The sequence below is a fragment of the Nesoenas mayeri genome (assembly GCF_963082525.1).
Source record: "Nesoenas mayeri genome assembly, chromosome: 4".
NCBI classification, from domain to species: domain Eukaryota; kingdom Metazoa; phylum Chordata; class Aves; order Columbiformes; family Columbidae; genus Nesoenas; species Nesoenas mayeri.
In genome coordinates, this window is record NC_137540.1 from 3117522 (window position 1) to 3141519 (window position 23998).

The 23998-nt window shown below is 41.8% G+C and overlaps 1 protein-coding gene across 2 annotated transcripts in view; it reads right to left on the reverse strand.

Annotated features, from left to right (window-relative positions):
• Window positions 1-23998, reverse strand: part of UNC5C (unc-5 netrin receptor C) — a gene marked incomplete at both ends in the record, with an annotated part of 220438 nt that overhangs the window by 20614 nt on the left and 175826 nt on the right. Inside the window, 5 exons of one of the 2 annotated variants that reach the window (XM_080344468.1) lie at window positions 199-390; window positions 1852-1908; window positions 14107-14271; window positions 15487-15654; window positions 17189-17369. In XM_080344468.1, the coding sequence (XP_080200594.1) occupies window positions 199-390; window positions 1852-1908; window positions 14107-14271; window positions 15487-15654; window positions 17189-17369 (763 nt within the window). The remainder of the gene's footprint in view (window positions 1-198; window positions 391-1851; window positions 1909-14106; window positions 14272-15486; window positions 15655-17188; window positions 17370-23998) is intronic. The other variant, XM_080344469.1, reaches the window with a different exon arrangement.

Sequence of the window (23998 nt, forward strand, 5' to 3'; positions counted from 1 at the left end):
ATTAGTGAAACAAAGGGGAGGAAGATGTGATAGAATTACTGTGCTGTAATATCACTCCTGTGATGAATCCTGCCTCTGTTGTTTCTGTCAGGGCTTTGCCTTTGATTTAAATTTGAGCTGAACCTTATAGCATCTCCCTGAATTGGTCAACATGGTCAACAACAACTGAATTGGTCAACATGGTCAATGACAACTAACCTTGCCTTGCAGCCTTGATGTTAACAGGCTGAAATCCCCCATTTAGCGCTGAGGAGTCGATAATATCTGACTCAAAGTCACGGTGGTTCTTGCGATAGACAAACAGGGCCACGACCACGGAAATCGCCAGGCACATGATCACGGCTATGACGATCCCCACGTAGAGAGCAACGTCATCCGAGTCAGGAGCAGCTGGAGGGAGAGAGGCCAAGAACCTTGAAGAAATGTGCTCCTCACAGGGACTTTCAAGAAAACACATTATTTTTCTTGTTTCCTGCAGATATTTACTACGCTTTTTATAGGTTCATTTAAAATCCATTTCCAAAGCTATATAACAGATCTATGCCCTTTTGATGGAAAATGATCTTTGATATCTCTCTAACTTGCATTCTAACTGTCCCTATCTACCCATTCATCTATCTGGTACCCAGGCTATGAACTACTAAGTGTAACATACGTTATAGACTTAGTCTCATGAAGCAAAGTCACTCTATGAAATAAAATAGTGTGTCTTAATGACGCTGTGTCATAATATAAGTATTTAGTGCTTCATCCGATAACAAAAAACATGTTGTGGGTTTTCAAACTTCAGAGGCCTTATTTTTTAGTTTAAAAAGTCAAGAAACCCCCAAAAAGGACAATTTTCTGTGGAATACCGGGAATATCAGGATGTATCTTTGAGTTTGCTTTTTGTGAACTCTGATGTGTCAAGCCATAATTCTCTTCCATCCATTTCCCTTAAAAAAAAATTATCAAGTAAAGCAGAGAATCAAACACTGAATTCTCATCACTGGCATTAACACACACATATGTGGATAAAAGCCGAAGCAAGCACAAGAAATAATGTGGTAATTTACCAAAAGGAACCCAGATTTATGAGCACTGTCTTGTGAGAAAATGGCTATGATATTTCTACTAGCTGCTTATACCATATCTTCAGCACTAATTCTAAGCTAATCTCTAGCATCATTATCCACCAGACATTTTTTTTCCCCGAAAGGTCTGAATATATAATCAAAATTTGATGTGTTTCTATACAGTGAAGAATCCCAGTTTTAGAAATAGCGTAATAAAAAAAGTGCGAAACCAAATCAGACTTTTTTAGTATCCCATTTTTGTTAGCTGGAAACATGTGAAATCATTTTTATTTCATTTTTTCCTCCCTGCCTTTTAGCCAATGTAAGCCAAGCTGCCCTCCAGCTGCAAAGGTGAGAGCTGCCAGATGTTGGAAGGCACTGATCAATCTCCATAAGCTTCTGACTATCAGACCTTCAATGTACCAGCCTCAAAACATCATATTTCCTCCCCCACCCCACCCCCCCCAGCAGTTCAGGAACCAGGTATTTAAGTTCCATCTCAAAGAAAAGTTACCCTTCCACCACATTTGCTAAAGAAATTTTAATGAGAAGAGGGTTCATTCTCTCCAGTTTCTATCACTGAGGCATCTTCTCCCATTTTCCTTGTGCATAAGGGCCATTATCATTCTATGCCAACCCACTGACAGAGAAACACTGTGATGAGCAACTTGCCACTTCCATTGGCAAATAGGTCCCTCTTTGCCCAGTCACACAGAGGTAGCTTAACAGTAAAGCTTGACCCAAGGAACAGCATCAAAATAGCATCCAGAAATGTAAAATCAAACATTTAACTTACAAGAAAATCCATATTCATTCTGGGTTCTCTGTTCAGTTGAAATGGGAGAAATGAAACCTTAAAAAGAAAGAAATTAAACAAAAAATGGGAACAAAATCAAAATAATGAGGAGAACAAAAAAAGGAAACATGAAAAATGGTTTAATTAAATAAAAAAAAAAAAAAAAAAGGAAAAGAAACTGATGGCACTTTAAAATTCTGATATAGCACAGAATTATGATTTTGCATCCCCTGTCTCCTCCAGAGCCTTACTAAGAATTAATAAGCAGGCAGATTGAATTTCTAAGCCAAAATCGGTCTCGAGTCACTAACTTTGGAGTGCTTAAAGTCTTTCTTTTATTGAGCATAAACTCTAATGGATCTAATTTATTTCAGACATCAAGGGTCATTAGCATATGGAAAGTCTTTTTTTCCTATTCCTGCCATATGCTTTAATTCCCAGGACATGTTCGGTGAGGCTCTAAACAGTTTTTTTATTTAATTATAGTAGCTTGCTGTTGATCTAATAGAGCTAAAGGAGACCTGTCGTCACTGGTCAGAGGTTAAATACCCATTCCCTGAGCAGAGTCCATGCACAAAGCCCTCTCTCTGTATTTCCTTGGAATTATTTTGTCCTCTCTTTAATATATGTTCAATAGGAATTCCTCAGGGAGCAAAGAATTTGTCAGCAAACAGGAAACTGAGTGGCTTCTCTTCGAAATTATTACAAAATCAATATGGCCCCTGGGGTCATAACATTATTTATTTGAAATCTTTGCAAGCACCATAGATCGTTGAAGTCATAACAAAATTTACAGCTGTATTTCAGAATGGATAAATAAGAGAGATAATTTTTTTGTCTTTTCTTTCTGCAGCTGGAGCTGCTTCATTCACATACCAGCCCTGTGAACTCACTAAGCATCTCCCAGCTGCTTTCCATCCACATGGGACACAAGTGAAAATGCTTGGTGTCTCTCATGCTTTACACCACTGTTTGCTAATAAAGATACAGACTATCCTAATCACAGGTAGGGACCTACCTCCCTCCAAAGTTTCCAGACATTAACTATCATGTAAATGCTACCTTAACTGAAATACTAAAGCAAGAAGAACTGCTTTTTGATGATTATGTTCTTTCCAAGGCATCATGGGACAGACTGTATTGCCTGTAATATCTGTTTAAAACTTCATTTCATGACAATGATTCCAGCCTTACAATTGCTTTTAGAAATATTATATTCTTACATTCATTTATTTGGTTCTTTGAGGCAAGTTCACCTGTGTATACTCTCAACACACATACTCAATCTTTTGTAATAATTGCTTCCTACTTCTACTAGTGTACTTCAGGTATTGACCATAAAAATTCGGGCGAGCAACTTCTGAGGGCTTGAGCGAGTGCTCAGCAAGTCTGGGCATGAATTTACAGTACCCTAGTTACTTCTCACTTACTCCCCAGCTGAATGCTGAGGCCCATATTTAGTCCACCGAAATTTCATCTGTAGCCTTATGCCCAATATTTCCTTTGGCGAGATGTCTCTGGATACCAAGAGGCAGCCAGCAGGCAACACGAGGCACAAGGGCAAGGTGGAATTTAGGCTAGCCGCATCTCTCACTGCCCTTTTGCCTCATACTCAAATCAACTGGGAAAGCTGAGGACATCTCCCCACACTACATGTGCCCCAGCATATCCTTGAGGGAACCAGCATGGGGCAGCACACATCCCCCAGCTCCGAACCATCCCTACATCTCGAGCTCACCCACTCGGAGGCTCTTCCTCTCTCCTTACATTGCATTTCAGCTGGCAAGTTTTGCATTCGAGTTTGTGCATCATTCCTGCCATATCTGCAGTGATCTGGCAACTGCCACTCAACGGGCACAAAGGACAACACTGTCTGGATTACCTGTGATGTTACTGAAATGATTCTCTCCTCCCGGGAAGATGGAAATCCAAATTCAAATTTTTCAGCAAAGTAGACAAGTGTGATCCTCAGATTTACCTCATTGCAACCTCTTCATAGACCCTCTTTGTCACAAGTATTTGCTTTTGTCCTACAAGTTTGCACAGATTCTCTTACTGATAACTACAGAGAACATCCTTGCAGCTACATAGTGACACCAAGTTCTTCAACAGAAATGTTTTGTGTATCTATTCAAAGGCATGTCTATTAAAACAGAAGGAAGAGACAAAGATACTGCTTGGTGCTTCCATTAGCTTCACAAACCAACATGCTTAGTAAAGTAAGCTTGATTTTGCTTTCTGCACCCAACTCCAGACAACTGTTTCCATGCAAACATAGCCTGGCTTTCACAAGCGTCTGTGAGGACACGTTTTCGGCCTCAAAAATGTGTTTTTTAGCTAGGAGGGCATGGCTGAGCTGGAAAGGTTAAGGGCTGCTGAGTGAGATGCCATGTGTTTGAATCATGGGCATGGCCATTTTTTGCTGAGGGACAAGAGTCACAGCTGCCCAGCCTGGCTGTAGGTGGATAGGTGGCCACTCTTGCTGGATGTGAAATCCTTGTTGAGGTGATGGCATTACACCAGGTGGGCTGCGGTGGTCAGTTCAAATGACACTCCCAAATTAGGCACATATGGCAACTACGGAAGCCTTCTATCATTTGGACAGAACTTCTTAGAATTAACCTACTTTTAAGCACTCCTCCGTCATGAAAATACTCTTCCAAAAGGGAGTGGGCACTACAGTGGCAAGGAGAAGGCTCATGGCCATATGCTGGTGGTGCAGGTAGGGTCATTGCAATGGTCCCAGCACAAGAGCACAGGTTTTGCTTTAGAAAGCTCACTTGCACACTGGTCCCTCTTACTACACCTTCAAACAATGAGAAAGGACATTTTCGTCGGATAATGATGCAAACCTGCTGGGATTAGGAACTGAAATAATGAAGAATGACTTCCCTTCTTTCTTCAAAGCAACTGCAGTGAAAAGAGATCTTTTTATTGTGGGTTATTTTCTTTCCTCTTTGTATCAATAGCGCTGTTTGGCAAGTACCTGAGGGACTTCTACCAGGATCATCAAAATTTTTAACGAGGGTGAATTTAGAAAGATGCTGGTGGGTTCGACTGGGACGGCTGCTGAGGCTGCTGACTCACACTTGGAGCAGCTGGTTTCACAGGGAGCTACTTGCTTTCAGAAAAGTAATTTAAGCTTCTTCCTACAGCTTGTTGGGAAATGTACATTTTCAAAGGGGCTTTTGATGTTTTGTTGTGTAACTTACTGTGGGATGAGTAAAATCATACCTTTCACTTGCATAGTCCCTTCTGTTTGAGGCTCTCAGAGGCTTACCAAAAGTAGATATTTATTTCCCTCATTGTACAAGTACCTCACCCTATGTCATACCTGGAGAATCAGTGGGAGGATTGGGTTAACACGCAGAAATTGTACCACTGTAATTGCATGGTAAATGCATTCATTGGAAAGCCTTTAATTAAGTTGATGTTTCTCCATGCATTCTAGTCTAGATTCCAATTTAGGCTTGTAAATACATTTTTTGCCCCTGTGGAAGTGCTTCTATTAAGTGTTAAAGGTGGGCTTTTTTAACTAACATAATTACATTGGCACAAATCCTTTGTACAAATGCAGATGTATCATTATAAAGGTGTCTATTGTCTTTCTATGAAGCATGTGAAGAGCAATTTAAGCACCTTTATAATGATGCGATACACTGGGAAAAGTGAAGAAGGGTGAATATGCCAGATTGTACTGTAAAGATAAACCAGCCCAACATTGGTATATAGAAAAGACTTCAGCAGGCTTTTTATCAATCTAGTTTAACTGAATTTCAGCATCAGTGACACTTGCACTGATTTGAGAAATCATGTCCATTTAACTAAATAGATTTTGAAGCTCATTTAATTAGTTTGGTGCAGTTAGTGAAGGCAGATGATCCTCAAATGCTGCAAGTCCAACCTGAGCATTTTGGTCCCACGTGCCTTGCTCTGACCTCTGGAAATACATTTATGTCAGAAGCCTCAGGAGATTCAACAGCGGATCTCTGTGACTGAATGGCCTTCAGCCCATCTGCATGTGTGGGATCATCTGCCTTAGGGGGTTCTTTTTGACAAATAGACAGGCTGACCCTTTTTACAGCATGAATTCATCTGCTGCAATTTGCCTTGGGAGGAGTAGAGAAACCTTCTGCCAAGCTGGGGGAAGATGAAGCATTTGGGAATGGAGAACCTGAGACCTATGAAAGATAATTGTGCAGAGATTACGGCACTGACTCCCTCGAGACTGAAACTGAGAGTGTCACTAAATAGTCACAAAAAAACTTCACTAAGTTCATTTTTTTAAAAATTTTACCTAGAAATCCCTGGCAATATACTGCCTTGGCTTGAGAACTGGCATATTTTAATGACAACTTTTATCCCTGTGGCATAAACCACTAGGTCATGGCTTCACACAGAGGGAACTTTGTAGCTGGCTCCCCTTTTTGGTCCTTAATAGATTTTGCTAGCTTCCTAGTCATGCTGAATTTGCATTCATGGATATCAATTTTAGAGTGAATTGATCAGATTATGAAAATATTTTACACTCTTGCTTGCAGAAAATAAAATATTCACATGAGAGAGAAAGAAAACCTCCCAGCTTTCCATTTGTATTTTCTGCAGGTACTATTTCTCTTCCCAGCAAGTAAATAGGTAAGAAAGTGGAGTAGCTGAAGATGATTTTTCTGAGCACTTATTTACTAGAGCTTGTACATTTTGGGTCATATTTACAAAAATATTTACAATTATCCTGCAAAGAAATTGCTTTATACCATTAGCTGCTGAGGTCACAGTTAATGATATATGTTTTGTGACTGTATCAAGGTCAGTGAGAGTTGGAAACATGTACTTTCTTTTAATAAATGCTGCCTTTCTTTCCCTGCTTTGATGGTTTTATCCAGTGTAGCGGCACTGAAATAGGAGTAAGCTCTTGCTGGCAATGGGCTCTGAACCACAGAGTTAAAATGGACAAGTGAACAAAGATTAATTCTCACATGAAGATGCCTAAAATGTGAAGGATGCAGTTCTTAGATTATGTAAGTAGGTATGTGGTGCATACATTGTGACAGGAGAGTTTACTGGAACAAACCTTTGTTTCTCTGTGGTACATACATGTCAGATGTATTATAGCATTTAATAACTCAAACCTGGCAAGCTGGTCATTTTTACCGTGCCAGTCCCAAACAATAGGTACCAAGTTGCTCTATTCTTAATTCCAATGATTAGGTCTTTTTTTTTTACCATTAATTCAGTTATCTTCCTCTTTCTCCAGCTCCAGTGGCTCAGAATTTTCTTTAAAATCTTTGAGTTTGGCTGAAAATATCGATAATCACTCTAAACCTCAGAAATTATCCTGAAAAGTTTGCATCAAATCTGGTTAAGAACTTTTTGGATGGTCTTCTTGATTTTTGAATTCAATGGATTTCAATGGGTAAAAAAAAGAAGAGTACATACTGCTGTTTCCAAATTCCAGGTTCTAGAAACGTCTTATACCTTATTTGTGGTAGTTAAAAATGAAGATAAAAAAGCCAAAAAACAACATTAACAAAAAAAACAACCCCAAACCAAACCAACAAAGTCCATGGAGCTGAAAAAACTCTCAGAAAAAATATGCCCAGGTTCTTCCTATGTTTGCTGTTCTAAAGAAAGACCTTCATGTCTGCAGTAATGATGCTGAAGGTCAGATATGATATCAAGCGTCCCATAGATAATGCACAGTAATTTATTTTCCTTCCAAAGGACTAATTATTGGCATGTTCAGGGTGGGCTAATAAACAGGGAGCTTGAGGTTTTATGACTGATTATTTACTTGAGTATTATCTCAGATCTTTCCTGAGTGGCTAGGTTAAATGGGAAATCTCTCTTGTTCTGTCCTTGAACAGGAGTTTATGATATTCTGTAATTAAGATTGCAACTATGTTTTCATTTTAAATTAGATGCCTGACATTTTGTTAACATTGTTAAAAAGGTCTTGCCTCAGTTTAAACATTCACATCACCTATACAGGGGTGGGGGAAGATGGAGGAGTGGGATAACTTGTTGCTAAAATTTGATGTGGATTACAATTGGCAATTTTGACATGGTGCAATCTTTTACAGTTAAGGACTTTGACCTTTCGGCTAAATCTTATGTCAGTCTTTAGTATCTTAGAAGCACAGAACCTTAACATTGGGTTTACTAGGCATGTTTGACAGCAGAAGTAAACGCATGTCTAGCATCACAGTGTGCTAGAGTGTGTATTTGCAAATTCCACACTTGCAACAAACGAATGTTAAATAGACTTCCTGGGGTTTGCTTTGTTTTGCAGTTGTAATGGGATGGGAGCAAACAGATGACAGGGAGAGCTGGAAGGGGGGCTAAAGAGGGAACACATGGCAAACAGATGAAGGAAAAGACAGCTGGAAGAGGATTTAGAAGAGGGGATTTAAACTGTTAGAACTGCTGGAAAAAAGCCTCATGGAAAGCATGAGTTGTCCACGTGGATGTTCACTGACAAGTATTGAAATCTCTGGCAAGTCTGGAAGCTCACAGACAGGGGAACTTATATTCCCTAGTTTATAACCTCAAAAATCCCAGAGGTTCCAGAATCAGTTAATCAGCTTGATATCTATTTCCCAGACTACAGAAACTTCCTTCCGCAATGTGAGTTTTCATCTAAGGATGCTGCTAATGTTTTTGTTAGTCCTTTATGTAGAACACCAGTTTAGAAACAGAGTACTGAGTCTTACTCCTGCTTCTGTCACCTTGGGCTGCTCACATAACCTCTCTCTGCCCCACACCCTGCCAGGAAAGCAAAAATCATGAAATAAACCCACCTTTGTACATGGTAAGAAAAATATAAATTGTCACCGTATGGTTGGGATTTTTTCCACAATGAAGTTAATGTATCATTTAGACTTCATTATAAGCTTGTCTTTTTCTTCCATTTGAATAACTTGTTTTGTTTGTTTGTTTAGTGTGCAGAGGAATAAGGGAAGAATAAAAGAAAATTCAAGTGAATAAAGAAGAGAATTAAAAATAAAGACAATTATAAAGAGACAAGTTTGGGGTTTTTCTCCTCTCTGCATGGCTATCATGTTTTTTAACTAGTTGAGATTTCTGAAAACAACCTAGAGACCTTAGAGCACTTGCCTTTCATTAAAATGACTGTGGAGGTGGCACTTTCTGAAGTGACTGGGTAAGACACAGTGATTTCAGTGTCCTGGGTTCTGCACTTTTGTTTTCTTTCAATACTTTTATCTGCTTTGAGCAGCAGGTTTTCTAGGCAAGAGTGTGGACACTTCCCAGCTGGGGATTTCTCATGTCGCTACAACAAAAATAAAGACGGGTCATAACTCTGAGATGTCTGCATAAACTCCCTTGACTGCTACACCATTACGGAGCAGTGGAGTTCAAAACAGAATAACACATCTCTTTACTCATATCAAATGACAACATTACAGAAACCTTCCTCTAGAAACAGATGAGATGCGTTCTTCAAATAAATGAACCCCCCCCTCCTGAGGGCTCAGTGAAACAGCCCAGGTGGCTCTATGGCATTATGCTGACTGAACGAACATATTAGAAGTTCTCTCTTGGCCCATATGCTCTTAATAAAGGATTTTATTTAATTCCTCTGCACACACAGGCTTCTGTTTCAGCCTCCCTTGAGAGAGCTTTGCTCGCCTCCTGGAGCCTGGAAAACATTCCCCTGCTCTTTGCACACTAATCTGAGCTGGAAGACCAGAGGTCCTCATCAAACTGCTCTGCCCTGTAATTCTTCTTGGAACGCCTGCTTTCAAAACAAGCCAAAAAGGGAAAGGAATGCTTATTCCAGCAGAGGTTCTGGCATGTTACATCAAACAAGGAGGGCATGTGCAGAATACATATGCTTCAGGAAGAAAGAGATGTTAGAATCAGGTTAATCTTGCTTTCTGCTCAAGACCTTTGTCTAAACAGGCACAAGACTATAAAGGGGCAGCAGTGAACCATTTCATGCTCAAGGATAACAAACTGTATCTTTTTAACATTCGCTTAGGCACCATCATTGTAAGAGGGAACCTTGTGAACTTCATACCGCTTTTCAGATGAGAATTTCAAAGCATTGGGCAAATATAGATTTTCAGTCATCGTTTCACTCTCAACTAGGAGGCAGCCTTTTTTTTTAACAAGAAATGGAATTACTAGTCTGATAACAACATCTTCACCGTGGTGTAAGTGCCTTTTTCTCAAGTAGTGTATCCACTATTTGAATTTCCAAGTAGTTAAGCTACACACAGGGACAGAACCAAAGTGACCCAAGAGTTAGTCCAGAGTGTTATCTGTAACAACATTTGAAGATGTTTTGAATCTTTTCTTCCATTCTTCAAGAGCTAGTAGCACATCTCAGTCTTTTCATGCTAATTTATTTAAATCCAGAGGAACAAAGGAAAAGTGCACCCTGGATTTGATGACACTTGGCAATGACTCACAAGCAGAAATTAGCTTTTGGCCCTATTCAGTGACAGGTTTGTATTCCATATTGGGAGACTGTACTAAGTGAGCAGTTTTTACTACGCAGAGCAATTGTACTATTTATGCAACCATATAACCCATAGTCCTCAAGCGACAGTGTGTGCTTCGACATTACCTTGCTGCTGTAAGATAACTAGCTCTGTGTTTTGAAAAAAATTGAAAGCACAACTTAGCCAGCCTGTTATGAAAGGCCACAGTGGTCTACTAAACTGAGAGTGAGCTAAGAGGTCGGTGGTTATTTGCCTCTGACTGTGCTTCTGCCAACCCTGTGCATCACCAGCATGATTTCAGAAAAGACCAACAGCTTTCCCAGCATGCATGGGCACCAACCTCACGCCTACAGACTTTCTGTGCTTATTTATTCATGACATGGACAATACAGAGCTGAACACTGTCACTTCAGATCCTCAACAGAAAGGACAGAGGCGACATGCTCTGAGCGTGACAGCTGCATGCCACAACTCATGTAATAAGACTTCAACATAACCATGCAACACAGCAAACTCTCTTCATAGGTTATCCATCTCTTCTTGGTCACCAGCAGCAGTGCTCACATAGTGCAAATCAGCACTTGGCCCACCAGGGACCATGAGCATCTGTTTGGTACCACACACATGATCTCACAGTCCTTCCAGACTGGGCCCAGCAAAACACTTCCCCTCATATTTTGCTGTAAAAACATTGGCAATCTAGTAAAGGGAACTACTTGAGCAGAAGTTTGAGCCAGCAGTGGAGTGCTTTGCTTTCTTAGTCCCCACACAGAACGCCCACCAAAGTCATTAGGCAGGGTGAGCAGAGGGCTAATTGCAGTGGTTCAGTTTATAGCAATCCCCTGTGAGATGCAGCACGTGCCTTTAGAAGTGTTGTTCCTTGCACTGAAGTATTTACCACAGTACTCATACTTCAAATGGGAAGTAATGTAACTATAAAGGCAATAATGCAACTAGTGTGGGTGGTAACCAGTCAGTTTTTCTTAGATGTACAGCAGGTTTTGTTCCAGAAGATCATATTAATGCTATTACGGGAATTACAAAATTGTTATAATGGGACCTGCTAGGCAGTAGCGTGTATTTGGAAACTTAAAATAGTAATGACCACCCTAAATTTTCACTACAGCTGCTTTTCTTCTTCAATTCAGCCTGCTGCCTCTCTGCAGGCTCTCTAGTTTAATGACTGTTCATCCTTTCATGTTAACAGAAAAATACTAACTACTGCATAAGGGAGTGTATGTGTGTACTAGCAAGATCATTAGTTTGAATAAATGTGACAGCAGAGTTGCACGGGAAATGCCACAGTTAGTGGTAAGCACAAACTGCAGCTTTGGGTGTAAAACACTGTAATTACAAGGGATGGAGAAAGCTCCACAGTTTTTATCCCCACAGAAATCGATAGCAGTGCAGTCTGTTGCTCTTTGCTGGAGCAGGGGCAGCCTTATGAAAGAGCTTATTGATTTATCCAGCTGATGCTACCACAGTGAATAATAGACTAGAAGAGAAAGGGCTTGTAAATTAGACTCATTCAATCTAACATTTTCCAGGATATCTTTTATGTACAGCTATACAGAGAGATATATTTACAAGTGAGTTTTTGTCCAAGCAACAGCCTAGTGACTCCTGGTAAGAAGGTCTGTCTGCTAATTCTTTGACCTCAACTACACTCATGGAACTAAAGTCAACCTTCAAGCTTTCACTAAAGACTGATACTGAAGAAGCACCAGGGCACCTAGGAGCAGGATTTGGCTACGGTGCAGGTAAGCAGTGACCAGCATGTCCCAGAGGGCTATGGCCACAGAGGAAAGGTGGCCATGGCTCCTCCCACACCACCTGTGCCACATCAGACCCACTGGCATGGAGGCATTTGAAAAGTCTGCTGTGGATCCACCGGGCCCCAGGCAAGGAGAAATGTCATTGCCAAGCCAGTCCCCACCTGCCCCAGATGACGTGGAAAGAAACACGGTGTTTTAGGAATGAAAAGAATCCTATGCTTCCTCTGAGCTCAGCAGGCAGATCTGCAATGAATCTGGCTCCACATTGGCAAAAATGTACATGTTCAGATTGGTTTTGCATAAACTGAGAAGGAGAAAGAAAGAAAAAGAGAGAGAAAGCAGCAGGCACATTGCCACCAAGTATGGCAAATCAATCTTCTCAGCAGTGATGGATCAGGGAGCAGGACTCTAAGTTTTACAGGTATATGAAACCCCATGAGTATGAAGATACCATTAAAACACTGCCATTAAATTCCATCACTGAAGGATGATCACAGCCCTGGAGCCAAGCAGGTCAATATGTGACTCTATATTTTTCATTACCATTTTAAATATACACATATATGAAGCAGAATAGGATTCACAACAGCCTCACCCTCTCTCCCACTGAAGATCTGCTCTGCTTGATACTCAGCATCCACTTTCACAAATAAAATGCAATATACCATCAACAGATAAATGAGATCCCTACAGGGCTTTTATTCTGCCGTACTATTATATCTACTTTTGCACAAGATTTCTGCTTAAATGGCTCTCTTTATGCACATACACAAAGATGACACACGCCTGTCTAAATATAATCTGATAGCAAAGAGCTCTTCTGTATGGGGAAATGTATCTTTTCTTCGTAATTTACCATAATGACTTATTCACACCACTGGAGCTGGGGGTACATTAGCTTCCTCGCTAAAAAAGTCACCAAGGTGTTATACAGGAAGACGTGGCTGGAGTTTTTTTTTCTATCTTTAGAAAAGAAAAAAGAGATGTGCTCTGAATCTCTCCTTTGTGTCTTCCCCACAAAAACAAACATTTTGAGAAATTACAGCTTTGTAGGCTGCTGACATTGACTAATAGTTTTTCAAGTGATTAAAGTGTTTATGTGGGCCATGCTGAAGAAGCTTTTTGTAAATCTGGGAAACCTCAGAGCAAATGGTCATGCTGTGCCATATGGTAGCTCAGAGATCACTGCCAGCACAGTAGCCACCTATATGGCACTTATTCAAGCAATAGAGCTATTTATGAGACCAGTAGTGTCACTTTTCTGTCATTGTGACTATTTCAGTCAAAAGTAACCTGCCTCAGAGAATAAAAATTCCTGACTCTTTTTTTCATGAGAGAACTCAAAGCATTTTATGACCTGGACACAAAGATACCAGATAGATAGAGCCACAACTCTTTGGGCAACAGAGAGCTGAGGCTCCACAGAGAAGTACTGCAGAGACGAAGGCTGAAGGAACAGGAGACAAAGGTGTATGTGAAGATTTTCGCTCAGGTTATTGTGCTAACAAAATATGAAAAGAAGTTTCAGTGCACCAGCAGAACAGAGAAGACCTCATTTTTGAGAAGGGATGGCACACAGAGAAGACTAATTGTTAATCAGCATATCTCAGGATCACACTAAAAGCCTACTTTTCAAAAATTCTCACTCTTATTAGTCACAAAGGCAGGACTATGGTGTGAAGAGACACAGACAGAACAGACTTCAGTGCTAGACATGATCTTCATGAGGCTGCAGCATGCTGATAACTATACATGAGCTTTGCATAGGCACTGCATAAGTACAGGGTACCTCTTTCTACAACAGAACACCCCAAATTCAACAACGGGCATGACTACTATATGCAGAAGCACATGTGCACACCATTCCTGACAATAAGAAGCCACAAGCTGAACTGCTTTGCCACGTTTACTCTTTTGAAAATGCTGATTTTGCCCTAAACCCTCTACTTTTCATTTGCATTGCTGTAAGAGTCACTGCCATCTTCCCAGTTGCCAAGTGTCCCAGTGGCACTTACCCTGCATGCAGAGCCCATCGGTGCAGTTCTTGGACTGCAGCACCAGTCCCTCACAGTCCTTGCCCCCATTTTTCGGAGCCGGGGCCGTGCACTCCCTCCGGCGCCAGTGGGTGCACTCGGTGCCACAGGCGGACCACTTGCTCCAGGATGTCCACTTGCCATCCACTGAGAGAAGGAAAGAACAGGACTTGTTAGGAGATACATAAAAGAGAGACTGAGAGTGATGCATCTTTCAGCAACAAGCCAGCCTGCAACTCCTGGCCATTCCCATGAGGCAGAGGGGTTGTCAGCCTGCTCTTCTTCAATTCCTATTTCTAGCCTGGAAATGCACATTCACTCTCCCTTTCCTTTCTCTCTGCCCTGGCCTCATTTCTGCTCTTTACTCCCCTTTTTATAGTCTTGTCAGCAGTTTTTCTGTGCTCAAAGTGCACAAGAAAATGAACAAGTCAGAAGTTAAACTTGATCAGAAATTCCTCTTTAATAGGAAGATATTTAGTGTTAAATATTTTCTATTAAAAGACCTACCTAGAGGAACTCCTCTATTTCACACGAGCAGAATCAGGGGTGTATTTAGCACCTTTCAAAATCGCTTGAATTATTTTCAAAAGCACTAAATTGAACAGCTGAGAAACAAACTACGAAATTTTCAAGTGACACAACCTGAGACAGGAATTTGTCGCTTGAAACAACGAGCTCAGATGAAATTCCAGTTTCACCCGTCACTAAGACCTGTAGTTGGATGGCCAAGCTTCGAAAGCTGAAGACAGTCCTTCTGCCATAGATTTGAGTGGGACTGCATAGGTAGGAAAGCACTGCGCAATAGGACAGAACGCAGAACTTTTGTCACAGAAAAGCCACCAACTACCTTGTGTGTCCTGAAGCAATTTTGTATTTTTTCAGAAGTTTACATTAAATGCCTTTTAAAGGCACACATACATGTCTCTTTCCAGTATAAACATTTTTGTATTTGAAGTCAGGTAAACATGTAACTCAAATTTAACCTCCACACTCCAGTTGCTGTGACAGGTGGACTGAACACACGCTGCAAATATATTTACATCACAGTTGCTTTCTATATTCAAATTCCAGTCCTTTACCAGAGTTTTCAACCTTCATCTCCTAAAATCTGAAGCTCTGAATGTCTTCCAAATCCCCTGAATTACCAGAGCAGGGACATGGGTGCAAGCTGTGTGCAAAAGTGGGTCTGAATCCTTTGCTGCCTGATGTAATGTGCTCGCTATTTTATCTACTTACATAATTTCATATTCATTCACTGAAATGCTGAATTTATTAATGAAGAGAAGAAGGCTTGTGTAACTAATAGCCTTCTGAAATGACTGGTGAGTATTTATTTAGGGCTGTGTGCTGCTCATACTGAACCTGGACACAGAGTGGTGCAAGCTATTTTCTGAACACTCTGGCCCTCGCAGAAGGCACCACCATTGAGGGGGGCAGGATTGGTGCAGGTCCTTGTCCGCTTCTGAAAGCCTCTCCCACATCGGCTGTTACACACTGACCACTCAGTCCAGGTCGACCATCCTCCATTCACTGAAAGGCAAGAGAGAAAGAGTATGATCACGTAAGCAAACCATCCTGTACAGCCCAAAGGTGCCTCTGGCTCATTCGCAGATGTACCCATCATCTATGCATGCTGAGAGATCCCCCTGCTTTGATTAGAAATTGATAATGCTCTTTCCCTTCCTTTCCAGAAGGTGATTTCAGGATGTCAGGACAACTTCACCCATCTCTCTGTGGACATAGCTGGTGAATATGAATGACCCAGTACTTCTATAACAGATATTTAGGCTGTTCAGAGTGAGCTCACACTACGCACATTTTTATCATTGGACTTTGGGAAGATATTTATCTCTGGGAAGATATTTACCTTGACTGTCTTTTCCACTCACCTCACTTCCTGGGACAGATGAATGGATGAAGAAGGAACAGTGCTGTTCTATGTAACAATGCCAGCACCAGCGTATGGATAACATACAAACTGCTCAGATTCCCTGAACTCAATTTTGTGATATGACACAACCCTTAAACAGCTCTGGTATCAAACCAAATAAAAAGGGCTACTCCCCTACACGCCTCTTGACTGCACTGTTGAAAAAAATACTGTGTATGTATGAAGAAGATCTGTAGTATATCTACATCTTTATGTTTCTATATTCATCACAGTTACAAAACAGAGTGCTCTTGCATGGGCCATCCCTCAATATCACAAACACTGCTAATCAACTCAATTCAGTCAGTTTTCTATATAAAATGATCTAAAAGGCCCTCATTGTAACTTCAGGGAAGCAACTGCTTACAATTAAATCTAACTGCCACCCTGAATATGGAATGAATATTAGGGATAATCATAGGGATTTTTTTCTACTTGTCTACAGTATAATTAAGCCAATTGTAAGGAACACCAGGACAGTCAGCTGGCACATTATCAGAGCAGGTTTTGTTCTGGTGGATACCCTTGCCTGAGATGCATTGAGGCAGTAACTTTGCAGAGGCAAAGGCTCAGACTGAGTAGGGCATATCATCCAGCCCCTCCTCATCCAAAGCACAGCCATCCTCAACATTAGATTGAGGCTGCAGATGCAGATATAAGAAGATAGAACATTCTGCTGTGCTCTGACACTATCTGACAGTATCTGGAAGCACAAACTTCCTTTCAGTTTTACTCTTATTTCTGAAAAGCATCAGTAGAACGTGAAATGCATTGGTAGAAAGCAATGCCTTGGATGCTCCTGCTGGAGGAATCACACTAATGGCTCCTTGACGTATCCAGCTGGCATGTGTTAGGGCAAGGGGAGCAACTGCCTTCTCTCCAAGGCAACTAGCTGTTTGTATAGGTGCCTGCTCCTCCTTTAACACTATCATCTGTCACCAATAAGCCAAGCCATCACACCTGTGCTTCTGTGTATTTTTGGTGTTGCTGCGTATGGCTGCAAGTCACTGGGCATCACAGGTGACCCAGCCTGATCACTCAACATCGTAACGGCTGCATATAGGCATTTTGCATTCCCCTCCTGTCCCACTGTTCATTTTGAGAGCACGTCCATATCCCTAAGGCATCACTTACCATAGACAATCACAGTTGCTGTGGTGCTTTTCCTTTTGGCCACAATGTTTTTGGCGACACAAGTGTAATTGGCTGTGTCAGAAAGCCGGGCTTGCTTAATGATCAGGTTGTGATCGATGGTGATGTAAAAATTTCGGTCTTCCACGGGATCAATCACCTCTTCATTCTTCAGCCACTCCACCTTAGAGTTTGAAAGAGCCAGAGAAGAAGCAGTGAATCAGCACCAGGTCACACCACAATGGGCACAGTGTCTGTGGTTACATTGCTTACCCCAGAAAGTGCAATGAGTCAAGGCACATCATGAAGGACTCACCTGAGATGTGCTGCCAGCTGAAATAAAATACCATGGCAGAAACTTGGGAGAACACCCTTCATGCCTAACCTTTCCTTCAGCTCCCATTCCCTCCCATTTGTCCACACAACAGCCGTCTTTCCTTGCCTTGAAAGTATCAATGCATTTTCAAATGCCGCCAGCTACAGTGTGGAGACAAAGAGCTGATCTGTGTTTTCAGAGTCTGAGGCAAAGGACAAGGAAGAGGTGATACCTTAGGATCGCATCTACAAACAGATAATTCCCTTACAACATCAGAAACCCTATGACAGCAGAGATTTCACCTAGTCTTTTGTATGCCTTGTCTAATTAGGCAGTTAATTATGCAGTAACGCTATGTCCCTGCCCTGGGTCTTACACAATGAGGCGCTATACCGGAGTAGGTCACACTAACAAATTACAGGCCAATGTTCTTAAGTATGCATGTGCTCACACGTACATGCATGCTATTGTTTTGCTGTGATCAGGATTAAACAAAATAGAGACAGTTACCAAGGAAATAGGGACTCACAAAGCCTACATCAGTGCTTATTTTTCCCTTTACGTAATCTATATTTTACTTTAATAAAGCGTTATTTCCTTGGTTACGCAGAAAAATATTTTCACATGTGATTTTTAATCTAGACAATGTTCTCTTTATTGCATTCCTAAAGAAACACCCTATTATATCCCAGAGCTGACTGCTGTGAGACACCCTAATATAATTTGGCTGCAAATCTAGTAGCTTGTTTTCATTTGAACTGAGCGTGGTCCGAAGGATGGGACTAGGACCCTGGATGGATCAAAGCCGGGGCTTCATGTCACTGGACCACTTCAGCTTGTGCCCAGGATTTAATTAAAGGAAGAAAAACATAAACACAATCAATCTGCTGGACCTGTGAGGTGCTTACTGACAAGACCCACTTGGATTTGAGCTGCCCACTGTCTCTATTCCTACTTTAAGCAGCTCCAGCTCCCCTACCCCAGTTTGGGTGGATGTACATCAGATGTGAGCTCCTTCCAAAGACATCCATCTTAGTGGGTGTGAAGCCACTGCCCAGAGGAAGGCTTGGTATCAACCACTGCAGTTTGTGGTAACCTCACAGCTATCAATACTATGTGGCTTAAAATTGGCAGTGCAAAAAGGGCTGTGGAAACAGCTACGTGTGTCTGCGAGGAACAGAGAAGGAAGGAAAAAAAGACATGAAACTTTGGAGGCTGTGTTTCTTTCTCTACAACATTCATGTTTTATCACAGAAGATACAAGCTCTTACTCAAGAACCTTGTTTTCCTTACCAGGATGACTAAAATTGTTCTTCCTCCTTTCTTGAATCCTAATAGGTATCAGGTATAATCAAGACGGACAGACTCCTGTTCAGTCCATGGAAATAACTAGCTGCTGCCTTACCTGCAGATCAAGTCTGCATGCATCCCAGACTGATAAACAAGCCAGAAGCTTACCTGTCCACCTGTAGGTTGCCACTTAACCCCCGCCTCTTACACAAAATATCTTTTTTGGTTTTTAATACCATTATTTATTTGTGAGATGGAGTACAGACTTGTGTCAGGATGCTAAAAGATGCTACATGAACCACCACAGTCCTGCACATACCACCTTCAAATCCACATGTACTTTTCCTGTGCTCTGTGCATTAAGGACATCAGGATGTCGGTGAGGACACAACTACAGCCTGCATCGTCTAAGGCTCAGTCCAAAATACTTCTGGTATCCCTATTCAAGCACATACTCTAGCAGCCCTCAGCACTATGCAAGGCTCCATGCTCAAGCATGTAGTTCTCTTTTTCCAGTACTCTGCAACACTTTCCACAAAAACATAGACATGCATATTCAGTCTGGGTCTCAGCTGATTAGATAAAATTAAAGCTATAAACATTAAATTCCCTGCCATCCCTGCAAAAAGGCTGAAGAGGATATGAAAATAGGAGTTGCCAATATCAGAAAAAAATGTACTCTGTGTAATTCAGTATACTGCCTCTGGCTCTTCACCAAATCTCTTAGGAAAAGGATCCTTTTCACCTAATGGCTTATAGGTTTTGCTAACATTAAAACATTAAGTTTGCAGAACAAAAGGATATATTATTTTTTCTGAAAAATCTGCTTTGCCATACATTAGTTCTGTGTGTGCATGTCTAAAACCCATCTCTTTTACAAGATACCACTTTAATATATCTGTCTTCTTCTAGCATCCAGGTTTTTATGATGTCATGAGTCTGTTCATATTGCAAACTATAATGTTGCCAAATCTGAAGGGAGGAACTGATTGACGATTTGACAAGAGGCAGGAGTCTCCTTTCATACATATTTTAGCCATCAGTAGAGCAACACAACAAAGAGCACACCCCTCCAGCAGTTGTGTTTTCTCTCTCAGTCCTTGTAGAAATGACAACTAATAAACACACTACAACATGTGAGCATTTTGTTGGTACTTATTTTTAGTTACTAGTGGTCTCATTTATTCTGGTGCAGGCGCCTGCCATGCTCAGCACCTCAGATGTACTTTTTCGAGGCATCCAGAAGAGGTGGGAGCAGGGTGGGTTTGTTATGTAAGCAGGAAGAGATCAGGTGTCAAACACAAAAGAGAAAAGAACAAAGCGGAACAAGACAGTGATTTATGAATGACAAGTATGTAAACTGTTATTACAGAAGTGAAAGACAACCATCTCTTTTGATGCCATGTCATTCCCCGAGGTGCAGACCCCTCCCTGAAGTAGGCTGCTAATCCAGTCAATGCAGAAACCTATCCTGAATTTAATTCTGCTGTCTAAATGATGGTGACTGGTGCCCTGGGGAAGTCACTATGCTCACAAGGTGCTAATGGATGAGGCATCAGACATTTATGTGCCAGGGAATGCACTCCTCCAGGTGACTGTCCAGAGGGGCAGCAGGATACTCATGGGCATTTGAAAGCACACAAGATGCCTGTCTTCAAGGTCATCCCAAATTACACCCTTGTGGCTTCATTTTTCAACTCTCTGTAGATGTTTGTAGGGTAGATGTTTGCTTTTGCCTAAATATTGAGGATGTAAATTCGCTAGCTGTAGTCACAACAATTCTTGAACAGGTACCCACCTGTATTTATTCAATTAAATCAGACACATCCCACCAACTGTTATTAATAAATGCATGGATGGCTGTATGCACATAGATTGGCAACAATACCACCATGAAGGATGGGGTAAGTGTTCCCTTGTGGAGATGACAGCTATGGAAAATTACAGTAACACACCACTGTGTTTTTTCTCACATACCAGCCCCCTGCAACAAAGCAGGCACAAAATCCCCACTTCTTTTTTAAGTTTTCCACTCAAGAAGGTATCTTTGCTGTATATTTGCAAACTAACTAGCAAGAGAAGGCCCCTCTGTCAAGGCGTGAGAGCAGTGAATGAAATCCTGACTCTCAGTGACTGCTGAGAAGGTGAAGTGCACCCAAAACCAGCTACTTTTTGGTCAGAGCTCCTTAATATGTAATTTGCAAAGCAGTGAGGCAATGGGCTCCTGCCAGCTGTGCTGGATCTATACATCCAGTGCTGCAAACACACTGGTAAGCCCGCTATGAGACCGAGACATCCCCACAACTGGCTGAGGAAAGCACACGATCCAAGGCGGCTTGAATTTAGAGCAACTTACCTTGTAGTGCCTTTTCTGTCATCCCACTCCCCAGCGAGAGACAGATGTGTTGTCTCTAATTATTCACTGATTGGTATCGGGAGATGCATTAACATAATTGGTGCATTTGTTCTAATTAACAGAAGGAACCTGCCACATGCCACCCAACATGAAAAACGAGACCATCAGCAAGAGCAGAAAACTCGCAATCGCTGCCCTGGCTGTACCTCAGTGCTGCAGCCAGATCTGTGCTGGATGTGCAGGATGTTTCCAGCAGCAGCCTGAAATAAGGCAGCACACGCAGAGACTAAGACTTGAAAGCCAGGCCAGGCTTCTGTGCAGACTAAACGAACACAGGGATCATAAATCACACAAGCGATTACATACACAAGAAAACCTATTACAGAATCTAATTGCTGACACAAATTTAGCCATGCCAAGTTACTAGCATTACTAGACATTTAAATCTCTTGGCACACTTGCATATGCGTGACTGTTTTAAAATCTGGTAGAGCAACAGCACATCTGTTCCAAAAGAAACCCAAGAATGGAAAAGGGATGTAAGCTCATCTAGATCCTCCTCTCCTCATTGTACGAGTCATTTCTTACACCTCTTGCAATCTCAAGAGGGAAGGCAGCAGGGTATAGGGCCTGGATCCTGGTCTCTCATTGTTTCCACAACACGAACCTGCCCTTCTGGATTGTACCCAATGCCAGACCTCACCCAATGGTTCTCCAGGGCAAAAGGAATGAGCAGCCCTCATTCATTTTGGGCTGTGCTCCTTCTGCACACAAACCAGCCTCCCGCTCCTTGCTCTTCCTCCCATTGACACCTGAAGGCAGTCCTGCTGTATGTTGCAAGGCACTGCAAAGGACAGTGTCACTTCCCAGCTAATTAGTATTTATGGCCACAAACTCCTCTACTTGCCTCTCTTAGAGCTCACTTTCCTGCTGGGAATATAAAACACTGTCTCTGTGACACACACCTGCATGGAAATGCATACACATGAACTCCCAATTAAAGGATAACTGCTGCAAAACAGAAGTGGCTCTCATGAAACAAAGCAAACAGCAGTCATATTAATAATCAATTAGATGGAGCAGCCACCTGATGCTGCCTATTTGGAGAAGTCCCCAGCTCCCACCAGCTTTTGCCTGTGCAAGAGCAGCTGAATAAAGTCTGTGTCACAGTCGGTTTGAATTGGCAAAACACTCTTTTCTGCCTCTCAACTCAGGGATGCTGTTCCCCTTGCTCTAGTTCCTAATTAAAGCCATGAATGTGGATAAATATCACGTTCAGTTTTAAACCCAACTGGGTCACCAAATTGTACATTTCCCCCTGTTCTGCAATTAAGCTACTTCGTGAAGCACCTCAATTATAATTAAAGAAGAATTTCCCCCCCCTGTTAAGGGCATCACAAATCACACATTTCAATGCAAAAGTTCATCTGGCAGCTTACGGCATATTAACCAATCTCACATCTCATTGATGTTTTGATCTATAACCTATCGCAATGAGCTAATCTGATGTGACACGACATCTCTAACTCTATTTTGTCATGTGGAATACGATGCTGGCATCTTTCAAAGAACAAATTAAATGAGCTAACGGGTTAATTGCTTGTAACTCTGCCATTACTGTTGGAGCATGGCAGAATAGGATCCTTCCTGCCTTTTTTAGGCTGGGTTTGAAAAAATACACACGCAGAAGAGAGTGGAATTGAAATGGATGTTTCTGATGACACTGGGGAGCTGCAACTCTCTGATCTCTGCTGAGCGCCGGCAGCTCCTGCCGAGCCCGGCGGGTCAGGCTGCTCATATCACCACCTGATCCTATTCCTCCCCATTGAGGAAAAGCAGGAGGCAGGGAAGCATGGAACTGGGGCAGGGTGTTGTTTAGTTTTATGTCCATTCCTTTTCTTCTTTTTCCTCCAGCAAATTTGCCCATTTCACCCCTTAGCTATGTGTGGAAATGTCAGTATAAGAATGCCTGTGATGAGTCCTTCCACGGCCATGTATAGGAAAAGGCAAAGCATTTACCTGCGTGTTTCAGAACCTGCAGGTAAATTCAGTTTGGTAGTGGCTATAAAACCAGGAGTGGGGAGGCAAGACACAGTGTAGCTGGCACCAAAGCTGCTCACAGGTATATGGTTGCAGAGAAGCTAAATCTGGTGCTCCCAGAGCCCAAGCAAACCCTCGGTTCCTTACTTGTCCCAAGTGAACAAGCAAGATGTACTTTGATTTGACCTCGGGCCATGACACTGGTGCATTTTAACACACCTTCTATTTGGATCTTCATCTTTTCCATGATCTGAGCCAACTCTAATGCTTGTCATGTCCTTTTGGATCCGAGGGACTGGTAAGTGCTGACTTAAAAGCTTTGCCTCTCCATTTCTGTCTTTGTCCTCCTTGCCCTCTGGAGCAGCTGTATGCTGCTATGTGGTTCAGCTTTTCAGTGATAGTAAGAGCTGCTCTAGCATTGATCCACAAGAGCTTGACACCATTAATTGCAATTAAATATGCTGGGAATTATAAGACTAAATTCCTCAGCTGCTGAAAAGAAGACAGGATGTATCCCTGAGTGTGGTTGTTCCCACCAATTTGAAATACCAGGAAAAAGAAATGAAGAGGGAGAATAAAATCAAAGAGAAAAAGGGGAAGGTGCTGCTACTCTGGGCTCCAGCATTACATTACACTGAACGTGTATTTTGTACAGTTTCACAGCATAAGATTTTCTTCCTCTGTTTTGGTGTTAAATCCAGTGACTACTTCAGAAGCTGGTAAGTGGAAAGAAAACAAACCAAAACCAAAAGAAAACACAGTTCGCAGAGTGTGAAGGCTCTGAGGTACCTGCTCACCAAAGCATTTGGAA